This window comes from Embiotoca jacksoni, unplaced genomic scaffold (assembly GCF_022577435.1).
Source record: "Embiotoca jacksoni isolate LCO1_2020_lvr unplaced genomic scaffold, fEmbJac1.0.p SCAF_14, whole genome shotgun sequence".
NCBI classification, from domain to species: Eukaryota; Metazoa; Chordata; class Actinopteri; family Embiotocidae; genus Embiotoca; species Embiotoca jacksoni.
Genome location: NW_027185274.1, coordinates 8,374,820 through 8,396,689, shown reverse-complemented (window position 1 = coordinate 8,396,689; position 21,870 = coordinate 8,374,820). Strand labels below are relative to the sequence as shown.

The 21,870-nt window shown below is 44.4% G+C and overlaps 1 protein-coding gene across 2 annotated transcripts; it reads left to right on the top strand.

Moving 5' to 3' along the window:
- The first annotated feature begins 176 nt into the window (after nucleotides 1-176).
- Nucleotides 177-19,229, top strand: mmp28 (matrix metallopeptidase 28). 2 transcript variants are annotated; one of them, XM_069147823.1, is made up of 8 exons: nucleotides 177-420; nucleotides 3,443-3,519; nucleotides 4,494-4,681; nucleotides 11,997-12,218; nucleotides 13,190-13,435; nucleotides 17,182-17,331; nucleotides 17,661-17,828; nucleotides 18,560-19,229. In XM_069147823.1, exons 1-8 carry the CDS (start codon nucleotides 292-294, stop codon nucleotides 18,952-18,954), a joined length of 1,575 nt encoding a protein of 524 aa, XP_069003924.1. In that variant the 5' UTR covers nucleotides 177-291; the 3' UTR covers nucleotides 18,955-19,229. The 2 variants fall into 2 exon arrangements, with proteins under 2 accessions (XP_069003924.1, XP_069003922.1); XM_069147821.1 differs by having other exon boundaries at nucleotides 177-435.
- The last annotated feature ends 2,641 nt before the right edge of the window (nucleotides 19,230-21,870 follow it).

Below are 21,870 nucleotides of genomic sequence, written 5' to 3'. Positions count from 1 at the left end.
GACAACGGCAACGTGCTTTAAATCCTTTGTAAATCAGCTGGTATTTAGTGTAAGGAGAAGCTGCCAGGCTACTTGCCCCCGAGCTGCCGTGCAGGCGCGCAGAGGGGCGGCGCCGGCCCTCCTCCCGCAAAATACTCCGGGCGTTTTCAATTAGCGCCGTCAGTCCTCGCCGGGATGGAGACGCGGGCCGACCAGTCTTAGGCTCTCGGCTACGGAGGAACGCGAACCATGAGCGCGGTACCGGCCGCGGAGCAGGAATGCGCGGTGTGGTGACCGTGTGGTTTCCCCGCGATGAGCCGCCGACGACCTCCGGAGCGGTGTGGAGCCGGACGGGACCCGAGGAGGGTCTGGATCCTGACGGTGACGGCGCTCCTCAGCGCCCAGGCCGCCGGCGGATCGCCGCTGCCGCCGGACCCCGAGGTACTGCTGTCAAACGTGAGCTCCTTTTCAAAGCGACTGAAGGATCACTGGCGCGTTAAGATGCGATTGAATTGATTTGAGAGACCCGTGTTGAACTGGACTCGCTTCAAAGGGAACACAAAACACTTGAGGTTACTGCAGGAGGGAAATTATTGGCATGAACAGCTCAAAACACTATTTAATAACGTTATTTTATGACCTGTGATGACTCCCTGTCTGGACGTTGAGGTCTCCGCTGTTAAAATGTCAAACGGGATTTTCAAATTGATATTGTTGACCTAAATCATTGCTCGGCTGTAGGGCTACCTACCAGTTCAGGAGTCGTTATCGTTTTAGACCGATGAGATATTCTTCTGTGACTGAATGTCATTTGATAAACATAGTATTTAGCCCTAAAACCCACGACGTGAAATATTCACTAGTTTCTTTAATATCAATGTTTTATTTTACCCTTCATGTTTTATCAAGTGCTTATACACTCAAATTCAGTGTTTTTGGGCACTTTTTTTTTTTTACTAATAAAATACTTCTATTCAAGTAATGTTAAGGCAAATATTCATCGAAGTAAAACGACCCTTTATTCTTTAATGGGGCTTTTTGATTAACAACTCTGAACATTTGTGTCTGTTGGGCGGGGCTTATTGACCATCAAAATCTTATCAGCTCTTCCTCGAGTCCAAATGAATGTCTGTACCACATTTGAAGACCAGTGATGTCATTGCTGAAATCAATTTTTTTTTTTAATTTATTTTTTTTAGCTTATGACATTTTTATAAGCTAAAAAGTTGAATAAATATGACCCAGTTTCTGACCCAACGGTTGATAGACGGGGTTGAGGAAGGCAGGACATTCCTCTCCCGGACCAGTTGCGGGAATTTGTTTCCGATGGAAGGACTCTCCGAGCCGGAGACCAGTCGGTACAGCTGGATGATGATGATGATGGGTGGGTGATGATGACATCCTTTCAAAATGACAACCAGCTTTTTTTATATACAAATATATTTAAAGATACCCCCAGACATGTAATAAGACATATAAAATAATCTGTTTACCCATTCAAAATAAATCTCTTTTTAACAGTGAAAACACTGTTGTCACAAAATATATCTCAGAATCTCTTAAAAGTCTTGGTGTAGCCTTAAGCTCTGATCTACGTTACAAGGCAAGCATTAATAAGGTGATGAAAACATCTTTTTTTTCTCCCCACCTCATAAACAAAGCCAAGGTGAGGCCGTTTATAAATCAGACAGATGCCGAAAAGGTGATTCATGCTTTCATTTCTAGCCGACTGGATTACTGTGATACACCTTTTTATTGGCCTTCCAAAGAAAACAACAGAGAGACTTCAGCTCATCCTAAACTCTGCAGCTGGAGTGTTAACCAGAACCAAGAGGAGAGAGAGCACATCAGTCCAGTTCTGGCTGCTCTGCACTGTTTACCTGTAACACACAGGATTGACTTTAAGGTCCTCCTCCTCACATAGGAAGCTCTTAATGGGCTCGGACCGAGTCGCATCTCCAACTCTCTGGTGAACTGTGAGCCTTCAAGAACACTTGAGATCATCTGCTGCTGGTTTATTGGAGGTTTCCAACAACGGCCGAAAGAAAATTGGGGATTCGGCTTTTGTCAGCTGCGCTCCAAAGCTGTGGAACAAACTAGTTGTTAGATATCGGGGAAGCTAGCTCAGTTAATACTTTTAAAAGAGCTCAAAACATATCTCTTCACAGCAGCCTTCAACTAGTTACTCTTGAAGCTCTCTTGCGCTTGCCTGCACTTGAACTACCTTTAAAATGGATATTTGCTTATTTTATATTTGAACTCTATTTGTGTTTAATTTCATGCATTTTATCTGTTCTTCTGCATCTCATTTCTTTTCTATATCTTTAAATGTTCCTTTATATCTGGTTTTATGTCAAACACTGCATGTACTTCTGTCGCTGTGAAGCACTTTGAGCTGCATTTCTTGTATGAAAGGTGCTATACAAATAACGTTTATTATTATTATTATTATTATTAATAAAGTACTTGAGGAAATTATAATTTTTTTTAAAAATAATTTAATATTCCAGTAAAATCACCATTTAATGACATGTGGCCACTACGTCACTCACACACTGTAGCTGCACACAGTGACGCGCAAAGAGTCCATTTTAAAAAGAAGAACAACTATATGTGTCGTGGTGTTTGGGGGATTTTTACTGTTTGGTAGCTTGACTGCTGCACCGGTTTATTCTGCGAGCCGTCTGTTCTCATCCGTCCACAGGCTGCACACTTTCTTCTCTGACATGTGTTTCCTCAGTTTTATTACTGTTTTTACATAAAAACAAAGCCTTCTGGCACTTTCAGTGTCTTCCAAAGGGACAAAGGAACATTTTTGTTGCTCATTCCTGTTTGCCGAAGCACAGCTGTCATCTCCACAATTTTAATTTCCCCCCCCCTCCCCGATCTCACCACATCTGTAATCATAGCTGTACCTGCCGTTGTCTGAACATGAAACCTGCTGCATAAACACGAAGAGATCATAATAATAAACCCGACCTAAAATCCCAACGCACCATCTGTTGTCATGCATCCTGTTGGTTCATTTTTAAGGTTATGTTATAGGTGTTAAACTTCAGAACTATTCTTAACTTGAATGTGAAATAATACCTATAAATTTCAGGGACACCCCGGGGCGTTTCTTTGTCTTACGGGTGGTTCTCATGTATACATTGCAACCTACAGCATATACAGTATGTATGGAAAATTGTCTTTACACTTTTATGATGCCCTTTTTTTTTTTCTCCTCGTGGGGAGGTATGTGTCTCTGGGGATTTACCAGAGAGAGTTCTTATAAGAAATGTTATGTGACATTAAAATAAACATCCACAATTTTACTTTTCAAGAGTAAAAGCATTATCAGCTGATTTTTACTGAAGAGCAAAAGGTTCGTTGTGGAGTTTTTTTTTTTTTTTTTTGTGGGTTTGAATGTTTTGTTGGAGCCTTTCTGATGCACTGCTAACACGTATGGTTACTATTGCAGGACTTTCTGGAGAAGTACGGTTACCTCCATCAGGATCACCACATCCACAATGCGGTGGAGGTGCAGTCAGCCATCCGGTAGGTGATGACAAGCGGTTTTCCATCTCTGAAAGCTCTAAAGTGGAGGAGGGGGGTCATTACGAGGTCCTATAAAGGAGCGTGACGTGATTTGAGGGCAAATATATTTTTCTCTCGGCACTGTGAGCATCCCAGTTTGCTGGTTGTGTTCATAAGGGGGAAGGGCGAGCTCGGTGCGGGACAAGCCTCAGGCCTGAACGTTACTGCCGGGCAGTAAAACACACCCTACACCTGTGCACCGGGAAAACATCTCCTGAACCCTCTCTGAACCGTCCAGGAATTTTAAGAACCTCGCCCTGTGGTTCGTCTGCAGACTGCACAATAGGCTCGGGTTAGTAAACCGTGTGCAGCTGACACTCATCCGATGTGTCAAAAGGCTCGTCTCTAGGCGTGATCTGATTCGTGAAGATCGTATACCGTCTGTGGTAAATAAAAAAAATAAAAAAAAAGTACATAGAAGTCAGAGGAAGAGGCTGGTCCACGTATGCAAGTGGATCATTACTTTACCAAATGACTTGTGACCAGCTTCAGTCAGTTTCAAGTTTGTAAGAAAAAAAAAGAACGTTACAAATGCTTTATTGACATTAACGTTATGAACTTTCAGAGCCATCCCTCCATCCATCCACCTTATTTCTGTTTTTCACAGTAACGCTGACGTGGCAAACATAGCTTCATCCCACCGAAGCACATTTAAGAAATCACTTCATTCAGCAGCATTAGGTCCATACTGCCTTCCCACTTGCCTAAATCTCATTTCCACAAGCGGTCTCAAGTGTCTGAAAAAAAAAAACTTTCCGACAAATCTCCAGTTGCTCTTCTCAGAAACATAAAGAGGGATGTAATATTGTTAAATCAGGAGCCTCGGAGCCCAGATGATCGGATCTCTTTTCAATTCCTGTTGATGACTTTACACGATTGAAAAGTCAAAATGCTGTTTAAGAAGAGCGCCACGCAAAGCTTTTCTCTCTCTGCAGCGAGTTCCAGTGGCTGTCCCGTCTACCCGTCACAGGTGAACTGGACAGCGCCACGCTGGGGCGGATGGCAGAGCCCCGCTGCGGGGTGTCGGATGAGGGCAGCCAGCACACGTGGGCCCAGAGAGTGAACGTCATCTTCACCGGGCAGAGGCGACCGCAGCGCCGCGGGAGGCGCTCCGCCGCACAAGGTACTGTGTGTCATGTGTACGAGCGTGTTTCAAAGAGTCTGCACGAGAAAGCGCGTGTGTTTATGTTGTCAGGTGGACCTGACTGACATCTGCGCCGGTGTGAAGAAAGCTGGTAGGTCACGCACTGCTTTGTGTGTGTGGGGGTCTGAATGTCCTGTCGTGGTCTTCAAGAGCCACCGGTTAACTGGGAGGGTCCGCCTTCGTAAAACAGAGCACTAAATAAGAGTGCAGGGCTGTAATTGAAGCTGCCGGAGGGTACCGATGGCGCACGCGTCAGCCAGGATCTTTCTTAGCTACAACCGCACAGCTCCACGGACCTTTCACGTCATATTTACTTGGTGGAAACCTCCACTTCACTTTTGCTTGACATTTTTTTTTTTTTTGTATCTATAGTTTCTGACTTATATGTTTCTCTTGAGTTAACAAGACCGTTCGACCTCCTGGATAATTGTCCAGTTTATGAATTGAGTGGGGAGATGTCAGACTTCCCCCAAACAGCAGCAGCAATATACAGCGTCCTGCAGCTCCAGCGGTTTCCTGTTTCCCCTTGAGCTCTCTACAGCTGAGCAGTTCCCTTTAGAAATCTGTGCACGTCTACATTATGACCACTTTTGAGTGTGTAGTTTGTCCCCTTAAATTCCTTCAGCAATTTTCTGCTATAGTCTATCAGGGGGTAATAAACAGTAATAAAAGCCTCCGCTGAGATTTGCAGTCTGGACGGGGTAAAGGTTGCAGGATTTAACGTGTTTATTGGTGCTCAAGGGTGCAGCTGCCAAATGTTTTGCAGATGCCATGAAGTAATTGAGCACAAGGTTCCCTCTCTTAGTTTTGGGTGCTTCACAGGAAAACTCTTGAGAATTTACTCAAAAGTTGATTCCTCCCCCCATAGAAACGTGTGTGGGAGATACTAAGAGGGGGGGGGGGCAACATCACAAAACCATGATCAGTGTTTCTGCGTTGGTTTTCAGTCCAGGTTGATGAACTCACATGGCTCCACAGAGAACCGCCGGGAGTCTGAATTTGAATAACTCCACTTTAATCAGCATTACTGTGCTTTTTAAATGTATTTCCATCAGATTATTGCCTCCTCCAGGACTGTTTTTGGCTCCCTTTATTCGTCTGTTTGTTTGTCGGCAAACTAACCGGCCAACGTTGCCGTCCTCGCAGCCGCGTCGCCACTGAAACTACCCGGCAGAATCTGAATGAATCTTGGTTGAAAGTGGAACAACACATCTCCTTCGTGGATGAACAGCTGCGGCCCGTCGCGCTGCAGCGGGAGTACAGTGAGGGTTTTCCGCTCCCTGTCTCGCTCTCTCCTTGTGCTTCCAGCCTCACGGTGTGTGTGTGTGTGTGTGTGTGTGTGTGTGTGTGTGTGTGTGTGTGTGTGTGTGTGTGTGTGAAGCCTCCGCATTCCTACCTGTCACTGACGAGGTTGGCTAATGTTCAGGGAATGCAGCGGTGGCTGACGTCCACCTGCCTCTGCCTCTTCATGTCGGTACCTGACAGTGTTCCCTCTGGTAAACACATCCAGAACTGACTGACTGGATTACACTGTTTGGCCTCCTCAGTGTCCCGGTATGTTGCCGAGCGACTGGCTGTTTGGAGGGATTCGAGGCCGTTCGTGTGCTAGAAAACAACTCCTGTGTCATTACTTTAGACCCAGGCGTGACTCACGTGACGGGCGGCGGTAGAGTCACGCGAGGAGCGCCGTTGACGGCAGATACTTTTACACCCTCAGGTCAGATCTGACTGATGTCGTTAAACAACGTGATAGCTCAGTTGTGAGTAAGCATTGTTGCGCTGCTGTGCGACCGCTACCTTGAACTTGAAACACTGTTTTGTTTGTCCTCCTGAGTATGATGTGTTTCTGCCTGTGGTATTAAGCATGCCTGCTGGAAGAGACTCGTGCTTGGATCAGACCTTCGTTCTTACAGATTCACACCGGGCAAAAAGCCAGTAAAACATGCATTCAAAACTAATCTCTCAGCACTCAGCGGTAACATTTTATTTGAAGGTCTCAGGTATGTGCAGCCGTTGTTTTGCTGGTGGCGTGGCGCTGAGGGGGGGGGGCAGTGTTGGTTGTCGGTGGGTCCGCTTTGACCCGGACTGAAGTATCTCAACACTTTTCACTAAAAGTTTTCACTAAATTTGTGGAGTTTTTCCAACATCTAACAGAGGGATTTGTTTCCTCATTGTTCTTGGACATTCATTGCTCCTAGTTGATGTAACTTTGGTGACTTTTCATCATGCGGCCCGGTGTCACAACAAAGTATGTAATACACCTGACGGCCCACCAGAAGGTCGCGTGTTAGTGTCACGTTGTGTCTCGTCTCGGCGTGAAAAGTAGATTCGTCTGACGAACTACAAAAGTCTTTAAGATCAGGCCGGTTTGGGGGGGGTAGTTGGACGGATCGAACCCAAAACCTTCAGGTCAGTGAGAAAGCGACAGATATAATTTCCTGAACCTAACCATGTGGTTCTTTTTGTGCCTAGACGAGGCAAAACATGACACTGACACAGAATGCTGTCGTGGACTGACAGGTGTGTCACACATCTGGCCTTCCAGTCAAAACACAACATCCGGGAAATGTTCAGATCGTGTCGGTATAACATCGTACAGTCCAGACTCACTTTTGTAGGTGTGATGGACGTCCACGACGGGTTCAGTTTCTGAACATCTGGCTAGGACCCTGTTTGGACGTCCAAGTCCGAGTGAACGTCACTTGAACGTCGGCGTTCAACTGACGTCTTTCGGGCTTGTTTGTGCTCAGTCGGGTGATACGACAGGTCGCATCGTGACGTTGACATTTGTGGTTCCGGGTGAAATGTTTTTACAGCAACAGGAGGAATTTAATGCAACTTCATTCAGACATTCACGTCCCTCTCAGGATAAACTGTAATTTCACATGCCGTACATTTATTAGTCAGGATCAACAAGATTAAAACTAGTACCAACTTGTTTTAATATTTAAAGCAGCTAATGTACGATGTTTCATATTATTTAGGTGAATACATCATTTATAGGATACTTCTGAACCCATTTACATTGCCATTACTCTGTTAATCATTGAGTCATGAGTTAAAAGCTTCTCTCAACAGTTTGCGCACCTGCGAGTCAGGCCATCTGTGACTTCAACTCCCTGCTTAAAGCCGCCTGAGCTGTTTGTCCTTGACAGCTAGACTGCGGCTACTAGGCGAAGCCTGCGGCCACGGCTACATAGAGGCGAGTCAGACAGGCTGCCCATTTATTCAATCTCAGCTGTGCTGTGCTGTGATTTTGTTTAGTGTGAACACGGCTGACTCTGAGCTTCCTGGAAACTGAAAGCAGACCTTGAATCTGATGGTCGTTCCCACCGATATTTTACACAACTGACATTCCACCACTCTTGTCCGAGATAAGTGTTTTGAGTGCAACAGGTGTGTGACAGGTGTGCGGACCTTTCACAGATGTGCACTTACAGTATGGATCTCTGCCCTGCACTGGAAACTCTGAACCGCTTTTACGACACACTATTCGCAGTAATTTCACACAATTTCAGCAACATACACACTGATCGGAGCAACAGTTATCCCATTTGTGAGTTTGTCGATCAACAGGAAAGAAGGTGGCAACTACGTTGACAATCAATTCTTACTAAAAAATGCCCAAAATGTCCTTTTGTCATATCACCGTTAAATAAACATCTTTGCGCTCGAGACTGTTTATCAGACAGAACAAACCATGGGATGTGACTCCGAGCTCTGGGACACGCTGATGGGATCTGCAGTCAGACATTTTGTGTGTATGCATGTGTCAAACAGCCCCCTTAACACCAGCAACAAACAACATCTCTCTGCAACTTCCGCAAACAATAACTTTAGCTATCAGATGATCTCAGTCTAATGTCTGCGATAACCCACCCTCCCCACGCTGCTGCTATAGTGGGCATCATGTTAATTGCTTCCATAAGGGAAGTCCTGGAATGTCTTGTGTATCGGACTTCCTGGCTTCTCCGCCGTCCTCGGGGGACCTCTCACTCCGCGGCGGTCTGGGACGGCGGGTATAGGCGCCTGAGCGCTTTCTGAGAATACGCACATCATGTGACGCCAGGCCTAATGCACATATGGGAGAGAAACATGGAGCGGTGGTGGGAAAGTGTTCGAGTGTCCCACAGCCTCTGGTGTTGAGTCACAGAGAACCTGATCAAGTATCAAATCATGGAAAAACCTACAGGACTTCTACAGGACAGCTCGCTGCGGCTCCATGTTTCTTTCTCAAATGTAAATCAGTGACTGTTTCATATGTGGTGATGATGTTTGAGGTCACAGGTGCGGCGGCTCTTACTGTTTGAATATCTCTGTAAATTGCAACGCAAAAGTCAAATATCAAATGTGTAGCTTTAACTCTCCAGAAGCACAACTTCACTCCGTGTGTTTACTCACACAGAAACAAACTGATGTCACCAGATGTTTGCCCGTCTCCGGGGTGCAGTTCACGGCACATACCTCTTGTGTATATCGTTCCCCATCGTCTCTCTGCTGTGCATTATTCAACCGAGCGCACATGGCAACAAAATCACTCATACTTTTAGCAGAAAATTGTCTACAGGTTTACATTCTCAGTCAGTGCCAGGCTGTGTGGTGGAGCTGCAACAACCGTGTAACGCTGGCATGTGTGCAGACCTCCCACTCACATTTGGTCCATTTAAAAAAATATATTTTGACAACTGTTAATGTGCTTGATGTATGTTGCCACTTCTAGTTAAGCATCAACTCTGAAAGTATGTGTAAACCCTTAAAGCTCTTGTGGCTGGCCATATGAAGTGCAGAGTTATTGCAGATAAACCAGTTATTGCAGGTTTAGGATTAAGTTGAAAGTTTCAGTCCAGCTCTGCTTCACTGGAAGTTTTACCTGCTATCATTTCCAGGTCATGGCTTTTTCCGATTATTCCAAATTATTCTAAAGACGTAGCTGTCCAGCACTTTGCCTGGATATAATATAGAAAATAAAAAACATTTAACCAACTAATGAGTTTTATTTTATTTTATTTTTTTTACAAATACTTTGGACACATCCGTTTTGAGTCAATAAATGTAAAATCCATTGGACTCAACTCTAAACAGCTCCTTAAAATCCTTCTGTTGTTTTAAAGGTGTTCACCAACTCTGTCCACTCTGGACCTGAACAGTCGGCGCTAGTGTGCAGCCTCTCCAGCTGCCTCCCCCTAAAGCTTCATATTATCTAATGACTGTTTCCTGCGAGGCTTGCCTGCTTGTTGTGGGATGTGATCAGCGTGGTCGACAGTGTGTGTTTGCTCACAGGCTTGCTTCGATTTCACAGCGCTACACGGCGTAATCCTGCTTATATAAATTTATATGAACGGATTAGAGTCTTGGTAATTGAAAAATGGCTCCATTTAACTCACCGCTCTCAGTCGTTTAACAAATCTGAGATTCTGAAGTCTGCGACACGTGTAATTATTCCTTAGCAAAGAAACCACAGACACGTGTTGGAGTAAATTGTTTAGTCAAGCTTGCACTCAGAGTGCTTGTTAGTTTATCCAGCTGTAAGCTGACATGGTTAACATCCTGTCATTTTGGCTCAGCCTGTTCAGAGAGGCTCTACTTCAAACCATGACGGTTGAACACGAGAAACATCTCGCTGTACTAGAGATTCAAGATGTAAATACAAAGCAACATAAACTTTTTGAAGTCTTTTCCAAATGCTGTTACCAGTGTTACACAATTGATGAACTGTGTAAAAGTTAAGGGACACAGCCAGTGCATTCATGAATTAAAGTATTCTTTTTCTGATAACTTTTTGAATTGCAAATGTCTGACAAGAATGTGAAAATGCTGCTTTTTTTTTTTTTTTTACTTTACAACTGGGCAAAATTTAAAAAAAACAAAACATTTTTACCTCACTCCAGAGTTTTAGTTTATCTGTTATCAGTTTATTTGAACTGATAACGTAAGCTGCTTTAAAATCTCCTCTTTGCCATCGCTCAGGAAACAAGTTAACACGGATTAGTCCTGAAAATACTCTGGAAGATTCCTCCATGATTTGGATAACAGGCTGCTGAGGCCTCATATTTTCTTCAGCTGGACATTAGAAAGCATTCTTGCTCAGAACAAGTGTGTGAAGAGTAGGAACATTTCTCACACGGTCTATTTGTGAGTATTATGTTAAGATAGACTTAAAACAATGTGACCTTATCCTTTAAGTTGCGCAACAGTGATCAGCGAGAGTAAAAACAGGTATGTCTCGTTACGTCCTCTCTTAATTCATCAGTGACTGAGCGGCACCAAACTGTGAAGAGAAAGTAAAACAGTTTGATTTTAATTCATAAAAGTTAAATCCTGAATGTGTTTGTGGCACCATATATATATATATATTTTTAAATTGAAACAATGACAAATGATTCTTAAATTAGTTTTTAATTTTTTACTTTGTGCCATAAAAAGTTTGTACCAGGGTAGCTCACCCTGTGGTTAGCTGATCAGATCGAATTAGCAGAGGTCACATCGTGCTGTGAGTTTTTGTTGTTATCTGTTCAGCTACAAGTAGTTATTGTTAGACTTTTCAGAATTTGTGTTATCGTGCGTTTTTTAGCTGCAAAATATTTTGCATCAACTTCCTGCCGACAGTTTTGGTTTTATAAGTTTTGCTGTGATGACTAACATCTCCTGCCCCTCACACGTGGTGTGCCAGCGCTACAACAAACAACACCATTTCTTTTAAAAGAAGATCAAAGTATTTTTTTTACTTAAAAGAGAACTTTGTTCCCAGGTTTCTATGATCCTCAGTTCACCTCACACACGCGCACACACACACGCGCACACACACACACACACACACACACACACACACACACACACACACACACACACACACACACACGCGCGTGTCCCACTCCATGTTCTCATTATGTGCTTTTAGCTGAGGAGCCTGTGAACATTAGAGCCTGGAAAGCACTTATGTATACCTGGGGAACATGTCCCTGTTATGTGCCATATACATCTGGAGAACATGACTCACAATGTAACATGTGGAGCGATCTTGCCTTTCATATCCATTTTCAATAATTTGTTATTTCAAATTTATAAAAAAAAAAAAAAAAAAAAAAAGTGTCCAATTTGTATCTAAATGCCAGAGAGGAGAAAAAAAAAATGTTGTATGCTTTTAAAAGCACACAGGAATGTCTGCGGGTTTCTCTTTTGGTTATCTGGTGATTTGAGCTCATCAGCAGTTGCTCTGGCCGTGCGTTGGTGATGAATAAAACTGCGAGCTTCATACCTGTATCTCTGTGGCTCTCTCCCCGCGGGTGTTCTCCAGCCGAGAAGTGGTACAAGCGGCATCTGACCTACCAGATCGTGAACTGGCCTCACCACCTGTCTCTGGGCTCCGTGCGGCTGGCAGTGCGCGCCGCCTTCCAGGTGTGGAGCAACGTGTCGGGCCTGGTCTTCCAGGAGGCCCCCGAAGGGCCCGCAGACATCCGGCTGGCCTTTTACGAGGGAGACCACAACGACGGGGCCAGCAACGCTTTCGACGGACCAGGTCAGAGTCATCACACATTTATTCAAGCCACCGCCGATCTCTCTGTCTGATCGTATCTGCGTTTTCACTTCTGAGTTTGTGTTTTTCCAAATTCTTCCTTTAATTTGAATCCCACAAGAACACGCATTTACAGTTAGTGTGAGCGTGTAAACTCCCTTCATTAAATTCTTGTGATTTTATATGTTTAATGAAGCAATGGCATGATGTTTGGGCGAGGGTAACTACGGAGTCGGCTCCTGTTGCGCGTGAACGAAGCGCAGCACCGTGACGTGCGCGGAGCAGGAGGAAACTATAACCCAAATGAGTAAGCGTTGCAAATTCCTTCGCTTGATCAAAATCAGCACCCGAGTTGCACATGCTTTGGTGATTTCTCCGTGGAAATGAGCGGACGGCGCACGTCAGATTTTGTGTCAAACTCTTGAAATCGGCCGGGATGCTTTAGGAAGCCCACGGCAACAAAGCCATGAGCCCGGAGAGGTGTTTCGAGTGGCGTTTACGTTTCAGAGGGGGTAGAACATCACCGTCGAAAACCAAAAAAAAGGCGCGGCTGTGCACGGTGAACACCCCCCTCCCCCCCAACGAGCTCTGCTGTGATGTTCTGAGGCGTCTGAGCAAAAACGTTCGGCGCAAATGACCTGAACTCTGTGGCGAGATGGCGCTTCGGTTGTCCGACGTGACAGTCTGCCCGCCTACAGCGAAATGAAAACACACGGCTTTCTCTTCCACAATAAAAACACGCGTTGCTCCCCGCCACCACTAATCACCAGGTTTGTCTCACTGCTACAGTCTTTCTTCTCGTGCGCTTTGTAACGCTTACTCATCACAGTTATACGTTCCTCCTGACCCGTGAACGTCACAGCGCTGCGCGTCGATCGCGCGCGACAGGATCAGCCTCTGAACCGACCCGCTCTTTTTACAAGACGACTGAAATGTTAAAGTTTCTCAAGGTGCGCGTCTTCTTTGATGCTCAGGGGGAACTCTGGCTCACGCCTTCCTGCCTCGCCGAGGGGAAGCCCACTTCGACATGGCAGAGAGGTGGACGCTAAACGGACACAAGGGGCACAACCTGTTCATGGTGACCGCCCATGAGATCGGACACACTCTGGGACTGGAGCACTCCCCCGTGCGTCACGCTCTGATGTCGCCGTACTACAGGAAACTGGGCCGCAGCCTGGTTCTGAGCTGGGACGACATCATCGCAGTGCAGCAGCTGTACGGTGAGAAGATGGTTCATTCGTGACTAAGCATTAGGTTTATATGACGACCCCTGAGACGAGAGATGTTTTTGCAGTGTTTAAATTTTGTTTAAAATTTTCATCCAGAATTCACACATTTCCAGAATAACACATTCATCTTAACGGCTCGTAAGGGGAAGTGTTTCCTTTGTTAAATACGCGTGGCTCCAAAAGGAAGGAAAGGTGTTACATTTGTCACCTTCTCTGGACACCGACAGATATTTTTTTTACCACTTTTGCCTGAGGTTTAAGCACTTCAGTGGACAGATGACCAATGTCTCATCGTCTGGCTTCAGGAGGCCTTTAGGTAAAGATGCTGAAATGAGGTTGCAATTCAGAATAAATTGGACTGCATATAACCGACCGCATGATTTAATAACTTGTTATGAAACCAGACTGTCTATCAGGGAACACAGACGTAGAGTCATTTTTGTTCTGTGGCCCATTAAATCGGGAGTTGTGGCACTGAGCTGTGAAAAGGCCAGAAGGCCACCAGCTGCAAACACAGAAGGAGAACGAGTAGAAAGTTGAAAGTCAACACCGATCATTAAAACCTGGCTTTGACCAACAAAAAGACTAAGTTTGCTTAGATGACACCTTCCTTGCTGTTTGTTTTTGTACATTTAACTGTGCAACACATTCAGAGCGCCTGTAAGATCCGATTATGAATGTGACTAAAAGTCCACGGCAGCTCTATTTGTGAGAGATTGATTCATAGAACAGAAAGAGGAGGAACCGAAAAACCTTTTGCAGTCACTTTACGTTTCCTTGTATTCTTGGCAAACGTGGAAATGAGGTCTAATCTGTTCGGCGAAGAGCTGAACCAACATCCTCTCTGTGTTTTCAGTGGAGTTTATCTTTGACTGCAGGAGTCTGTTCTATCTGTTTCAGATCTGCGGCCTCTCAGCTGCTAGGAGTGGAGGGTTTAGACCGAGGGCAGCAGAGGTGGTGTGAGCGTCAAAATAACACACCCAGTGGCTTGTTTGTATATTATTATTTGTATTATTATTATTATTATCATCCAGCGTGTCAGCGCTACACTCAGTGTTTACCTGGGAGTTTGGTCGGCTGTGTTGTGATAGATTACTGGTGGGGTTGCAGATGCGCGGCTTTCAGTATGGCAACTTTAATAGTATCTGTTCACTGTCAGTGTCTTGTCCCTCCTGGCATGTGTAAGGCAGGTTTCCACATGTGCTTTTCTGCACGTTACTTATAACTTTTTTTTTTTGGCAGGTGCTTAGTAACTGATTTCACTATAACATTACATTACATTTCATTTAGCTGACGCTTTTATCCAAAGCGACTTACAATAAAACAGTTATAACAGTTGTAACATAACAGTTGCACAACAACATGTCGTCAAACTATTTTTGCACCAAAAACAAATGCTTCTTAACCACCCGACGGTCCTCGGTGGTCGTGTGGTGTTTCTGAATCTACATGCGCTTTCTCTGTTTTGACGCTGAACCCTCGGGTCTGTGGCACTTTGGCAGTTTCGTTAGGTTTAGGCAAAGATCATGGTGTGCGTTGAAAGTAAATTCATGTATATGTGTAGATTGAAATAAATCAAAGTCGAATTTCTTTCAGACGGGACACGAACAGCGGCCACGTGGGTGACAGTCCTGTGCTCTCCTCCCTACGTGGACTTTCTCACGCTTCAGACTGCCTCACCTGACAGCTGCAGTGTTAGAGGGCCAGTATAAACGCAGCACTGCAGGAATCTTTGCATGGCTGCAGGATAGTCACACAATCATTTGGATAATTCAACTCTGAACTTAAAATTCGGCTCCACAGAAGCTTGCAGGTAGACCTCGTCTTCATGCCTGCCTGTCTTCTGATAAGCCCCATCTGCTCTGCACCTGGAAATATTCTCTCCTCAGCTCCTAAAATGGTGATTTCCAGTCTTCCTTATTCACCCCGCTGCCTCTGCCGGCCATCTCTCAGACGTACGGATTTATTTTCAGCTCACTTACACTCAAGAGCTACAGCACTCGGTGCCACTGCTTAATGAGCAGCCCGGACATCAGATAGCTACTTTTTAGTTGGTGCTTGAGCTAAATGTTTTTGGGGATTTTACACTGAAAACTGGACCTGTGAATGTCTGCTCATCAGTCTTTAAGAAAGAATTTTAGACATCTCTCTGATCTGACAGCTTTTCTTTTTTTTTTTATTATTGCTTAACAAAAAAGTTAGCCGGGGCTCTTCAGTTGACATTCAGATGGAGTTTAGCAAAGTGCAGCTGCTTTTCTCCCGCATGCTTAACAATCTGATGTCCACCCTGTGGCAGTAATTTCACGTGTAAATGTCAAGCATCTCTAGAGAAAGAAATTGACAAGACAAGTAACTGACAGAACGGCTGGCGCTGAGAATATGCTACATCTGCTTAAAGATATGAGCTTCAGGCACGGTGTGTGTGCGTGTGCGTGTGTGTGCGTGTGCGTGTGCGTGTGCGTGTGCGTGTGTGTGTGTGTGTGCGTGCGTGTGTGTGTGTGCGTGTGCGTGTAAGAGCTCCTCCTGTTGGCATTGCGATCTGAGAAGAAGCACATGTGAGGCAGATTGAATATGTCAGTTTCCAGAGCTCCTGCCCTCCTATGATTGCTCAGTGAGAAGAAACATGGATGTTGTGTTTCTCCCTGGAATACAGTGTGTCAAGAGAGTGTAAAAGCATTAGGCATCAGTAAAGCGTCCAGATCCTTTACTTGAATAAAAAGGATCAATACTGCAACGCTAAAAGATCTGCATTCAATGCGCCGCAAACGTTCTTAGGAAAACGCTCTCTGTCGCGGCCCTCGGCGCTGATAACAGCGATAGGCAGCAGCGGTTGTGTTGTGCGCAGGTGTTTCAGTCAACCTGTTTCGACGTTTAAAGTTGTCATGCCACTTTTTAAGTAAATGTTTTGTGCACTGTTCGCGTCTCCAGTATCTGAGTGCCTCTTTCACCAACGATGAATGATGCAGAGCACAAGGAGGGGAGATTCTGTGTTTGAGTCAGAGATCCCACCTTATCTTACGGCATTACTCACACACTCACACAGAGCTTGCGGATCCCACTCCTCTCCTCTGTGGTGTGTATATCTACTTTTCCTGCAGTCTTCCTTCGGTTCTTGGGTGTTCTGATTTTATCCAACTCCAGCACAAATGTTTGTTTGGCTCCCCGCAAACAAAAGTGGCTGTAATCATGTCTAAAACGATATTGTTTAGTATTAGGCTTCAGTGTGTTGGGCTTTTCTTTTTGTTCTTTTGAGCTCATGCACCGCAAGTACGCACGATGTGACCGCTGCAGGCCAAAAACAACAGGAGGACTCTAGTTTTAGTACAAAAAAAATTCGATGAATTTGCTTTAGGATCCAGTGTGCACTATCTAAGCGCTTTTGTTTATTTCCTGCACAGTGTAATGTCATCCGTCAGAGAACATCAACCCAGTCACATCCTGTAAAGGACAATCTAAATGCTAACGTTTCCCAAGTCCTGTTTTAGAAGAGATCTCCACTGTTTGTCTTCCCATTTGTTCCCACAGTCTAAAAAAAAAACGTAAATAGCTTTTTGGCATGCGTGAGAAATTGGACTGATGATGTTTGTCCTCTGAGCTCTGTCATCATGTTGTAACCCATTTCTGGCAAATTAAAGCACAACCTACTCAAAGTGAAGTTCACATGAGGTGGACTCTTCTTCTTTTTTTTTTTGCCCTCGTAGTTCATTATTTTGCTGTTTCGGTCTTTTTACCTTCAGGTAAACCGTTAGGCGACCGGCCTGTTAGGTTGCCAGGTCAGGTTTTGCACGCCGCGCTGCAGGAGTGGGAGTTCACGGAGCTACAAAGAGGACACGAGGCTCGAGGGCAGCCTCTCTACTGCCACGGCGTCTTTGATGCCATCACTATTGGTGAGGTCCAAATTAAATATGATCTTTATGTAACTTTATGATACCTTCATGATGCCACCTATATTTAGCCCCGTCCTCCACGGCTGTGGTTATTGGTGAGGATCAAAACTAAACCAGCGAAAGCTGTAGAAATTCCTGTTTTCCTTTTTATGTCTAACGTTGCAGGACAAGGGCAATGTTAAATGTTTGTTTCCCTGTACTGTAAAATTATTTTCAAAATAAAACAAATTGTGAAAGAAGGCACAAGTTTTACCCACCTTTCCATTCTCGTGACATCTGGGCAATCCCTATCCGCACTTTTCTGAAGTTTTTCTGTTTGTTTATTCCAGACCAGAACGAGACCGTGCTGGTGTTTCGGGGCAGCGTGTACTGGACAGTGTCGGCTGCGGGCAGTGTGACCGGCCCGCTGCCTCTCCGTCAACGCTGGTCTGACCTCCCTCCGGCCATCGAGGCCGCTGCCTTCTCACCGCTGGACTCCAAGTGGTATTTTTTCAAAGGTACTGCTTCACTGAGCTCAATAATGTGACTTACACTTCCTTTTAAAGACATTCCCTTACCTATTGGCTAATTTCACGTATCTGTTAAAAATCCCAAAATAGAAACTCTAGTGCCTTTTTAAACAGGAAAGTGCTATTTAAAGACTTTACTGCACTGAAGCGTCAGCTGCACTTTTTTAATGAGCTTCACCTTCGTGCTCAAGGCTAATACTTTGTTTAAAGTTAAGCTCAGAGCCAAAAACCTCATGTGCTTAAATGCAAGACAGTTTATGTAAAGTCCAGATGCTCGTCATTAATACTCTCATAAAGCTGCATATCTTATAGACACTAAACCCCAAAACACACAAAGGAGCTTGCTGGAGTTTTATATTTTATTAGAAAATAAATATTGTTCCAGAACCTGTGATCAACAGCATGATGTCAAGTTTTTGACTCGTTACCAGAGGCCCTAATTTGCAATAAAAACGTTTTGTCACGCAATAAAAAAAAAAAAAAAAAGCTGGTGTCATCAGGAAAACTCTGAAGTCTGTGACCAAAACCAAGAGAACTGTAAGGGATAATTTGTTTGCAGTCCAAATAATTTTACTCTCAGTTCATGTATTTTTACATACGCGCTTGATTTTTGATTGCAGTGCGAGAAATTAGCTCTCGAAACTGTCTTTTATACTTTTATAAAAAATAATAAAAAAAAAGGCACAAATTACCCTCATATCTTGTCTCATGTTGTGCAGGGAAGCGGATGTGGCGCTACACGGGCAGCGTGCTGGACCCCGGCTTCCCCAGGAAGAGCAGCGAGTCGGGGCTGCCTCATCACCCCGACTGTGCCTTCTACTACGCTCCTCTGGGCCACATGATCGTCTTCAAGGGCTCCCGCTACTCCGTTCTCAACCTCAAAACCTTGCGCCAGGAGCCCTACTACCCCCGCAGGCTGACAGACTGGACTGGTGTGCCACAGGGGACCAATGGGGCACTGACCCGTCCAGACGGACGCCATTACCTGTTCAAAGAACAGCAGTTCTGGAGATTCGACTCGGTGAAGGTGAGAGTCACCAGGGAGGGCCAGTGGGCCAAGGATCTAAGTTGGACTGGTTGCAGCAACACTCCTCAGAGCAACAACATCATTTAACCAGCAGAGAGAGCTGTAAGATTTGCAGTGCAATCTGTCGACGTAAACCTTCACGCAGAGGTCCTAAAACCTTTCGCCATGAACCCACATTGAGTTTAAATGTTGTAAAAGGAGCCTCAAAATAATGCCACAGGGATTCAACAGAAATAAGGCTACTTCTGCAGTATTTATGCTGCTGAGCGATTAATATTACTGCGTGTGGATGGATAATAACAGCCTTATTAATACAGCTTAGATAATAATCATCTGACCAAAAACTGTTTTTAGGTGGTGGTGGGGGGTGGGGGGGGGGGGGGGGTGAAGTTACAAAGCAGCTGGAGTTTGCTTTCAAAACAAAAGGAATTTTTTTTGGTATCATCTCTTCTGCAATTTCACTAACACACTGTGTAAATAATGTTACTTATTTTGGCCTGTAATTGTGATCCCTCCTAGTTTCTTGTTATAGTAGATGGCCTGAATTTTGATAATTGACCTCCAATTCACATCTTTTAATTTTGGAAGATGAGTGGATAAAGTTGTCTGGACAGTCTGGTAAAGTGTGAGGGAGCAGTGCAGGCAGTATATCCTGATAGCAGAATGGTGGATGTGATCGAACAAGACTGACAGCTGGGGAAACAGTGCCGTGCTTTTTAAAGGTCCCATATTGTAACGTTTCCGGTGCTTAATTTATAGTCCTGACATCTTCATGGAAGATATTTTTGTGGTTTTCAGTGTCAAAAGCTCTTTCAACACCGTTTTACACCTCCTCTCTAAAGCCTCTCAGTGGAGATCTTCTGAGGACAAGCTGTTCTTCGTGGGCGTTTCCAAGGCTCATTAATATTAATGACCATCTCCTCCGATTGGCTGACTATTTTCCGAGTGACACCTGACCAGGCCAATCACAGGTGACGGGCCGTGGCCCCCTAAACTTACCGGCAAACATGAATATTTTTTTTTTGGCAGAGAAGTAATGGCAGCGCTATCAGACTCATTTGAGGCGGATTCAGAACCCGATCACAAGACGGCAGACGGCAACCAACCACCTCGTCAACCACTGTTACAGAATGGTAAACAACGTTTTTATTAACTTCCATCATGGGTGTAACCACAGCCTTTTTGGTGGGGGTCGTGCCCCCCCCCCCCTCCGCCCCCCCCCCCAATACTGAGAAAATACCAATCTGTCCCCCTTATACAGAGTAGAAAATATGTTAAATATATTCTTCTTTTATAAACACCGTCAAAAGTTCCGTCTCTTGTTATTTGCTGTTTCAATCTATTTCCCATTGTTAAGGAAAACCTAATTGTGTGACTCCCCCCTCCAAGTTGTACATAGGAGTCCTTTTTCAGAGAGGAAGTGACCGATACCTGAACAGGTAACAAGCTTAGCAGAAGAGGCAATAATAACAAACATTTCAGCTTACTGTTAACACTGTGCAATGGACACTTTATAGACTTTTAGCAAAGTAAGCTGACCAGCGCCCACTGCTGGCAGGTTCAAAGGGAACTTTTAAGTGTCTGACACTGTTATGGACAAGAGTTCCTCCAAGGTCAGACCCCTGTTTGAATGTCCCTCCGCCACCAGACTGCCATTAATAAACACAGTGACATTAACGTGTAGAACACTGTAGCTGAGTCTGGTGGCTTTGGGTATGCAGCCTAACATCCATAATACAAACATCTATCAGCGGTATTTATCAGTGATGCTTTAGATTCGTCGGTTTCCCAAGTGGAGAGAATAAAGAATGAAAAGTTTATCCTGGTGAGCCTCTTTAATAGGAGAATATATTGTTACGTTTTCACGACGTTTTGGCGTGACTTTTTTTTTTTTTCCTATTTTGGACGGCATGCTAAATAATGCCACAGTACAGTTTTTATTCATATTTTCAAAGACATCACGTGACTTCTTTTCATATTTCCAATGTTATGACTTTCTTTTCATACTTTTAACAACATGACATTTTTTGGATCCGATATGTTCGTCTCTCGCAGGAATCCAACCAATGACCTTCTCACTAAGAGGCAGCAGCGCTAACCACAGCACCATTGGGCCTGTAATAATGTGACTTTATTTGATGCTTTTGAGGACGTACTTTGGACGACACGCTATAGTATGACTTTTTGATCATATTTTGGACGACACGCTATAGTATGACTTTTTTTTCCTAATTTGGACGACACGCTATAGTATGACTTTTTGTTCATAATTTGGACGACACGCTATAGTATGACTTTTTGATCATATTTTGGACGACACGTTATAGTATGACTTTTTGATCATATTTTGGACGACACGCTATAGTATGACTTTTTTTTCCTAATTTGGACGACACGCTATAGTATGACTTTTTTTTCCTAATTTGGACGACACGTTATAGTATGACTTTTTGATCATATTTTGGACGACACGCTATAGTATGACTTTTTGATCATATTTTGGACGACATGCTATAAATATGACTTCCGTTCAAATAATGTCAGGCAACACAACAGTGCAGTTGTCAGCGTTGTCGTCTCACAGTCTAAAGGTCCGTGGTTCGATCCCCGCCTGGGACTTTCTATGTGGAATTTGCATGTTCCTGCATAAATAATAAGTAAAAGTAAAATATGTCGTCCAAAATATGGACGACTACCTTATGCATGTTATCATGCATGTAGTCCATGATGTAAAACAAACATCATGTAGTCGTAATTGTGACAAAGTCACGCTACAAGCAAGAACATGCAATCCTCCACAGACAGAGTTCCAAGCCCCTGATCGAACCGAGTACTTCCTGATTGTGAGATGACAACGCTAGCAACTGCAAAGTTGTGCTGCCTCTATTGCATGCTTGTCTGACTTATATAATTTATATGATTTTCAAAAAAAATTTGGGAAGAAAGCACAGTGGTGCAGTGGTTAGTGTTGTTGCCTCCCAGTCAGAAGGTTCCAGGTTCGTT

What these genes read in the sequence shown, in the direction of transcription:
- mmp28 (XM_069147821.1), top strand. Translation starts at nt 292, where the DNA reads ATGAGCCGCCGACGACCTCCGGAGCGGTGTGGAGCCGGACGGGACCCG. An exon ending in CCGAGGTACTGCTGTCAAAC is followed by an intron (nt 436 to 3,442) that starts GTGAGCTCCTTT and finishes TTACTATTGCAG; the next exon opens with GACTTTCTGGAGAAGTACGG. An exon ending in GAGGTGCAGTCAGCCATCCG is followed by an intron (nt 3,520 to 4,493) that starts GTAGGTGATGAC and finishes CTCTCTCTGCAG; the next exon opens with CGAGTTCCAGTGGCTGTCCC.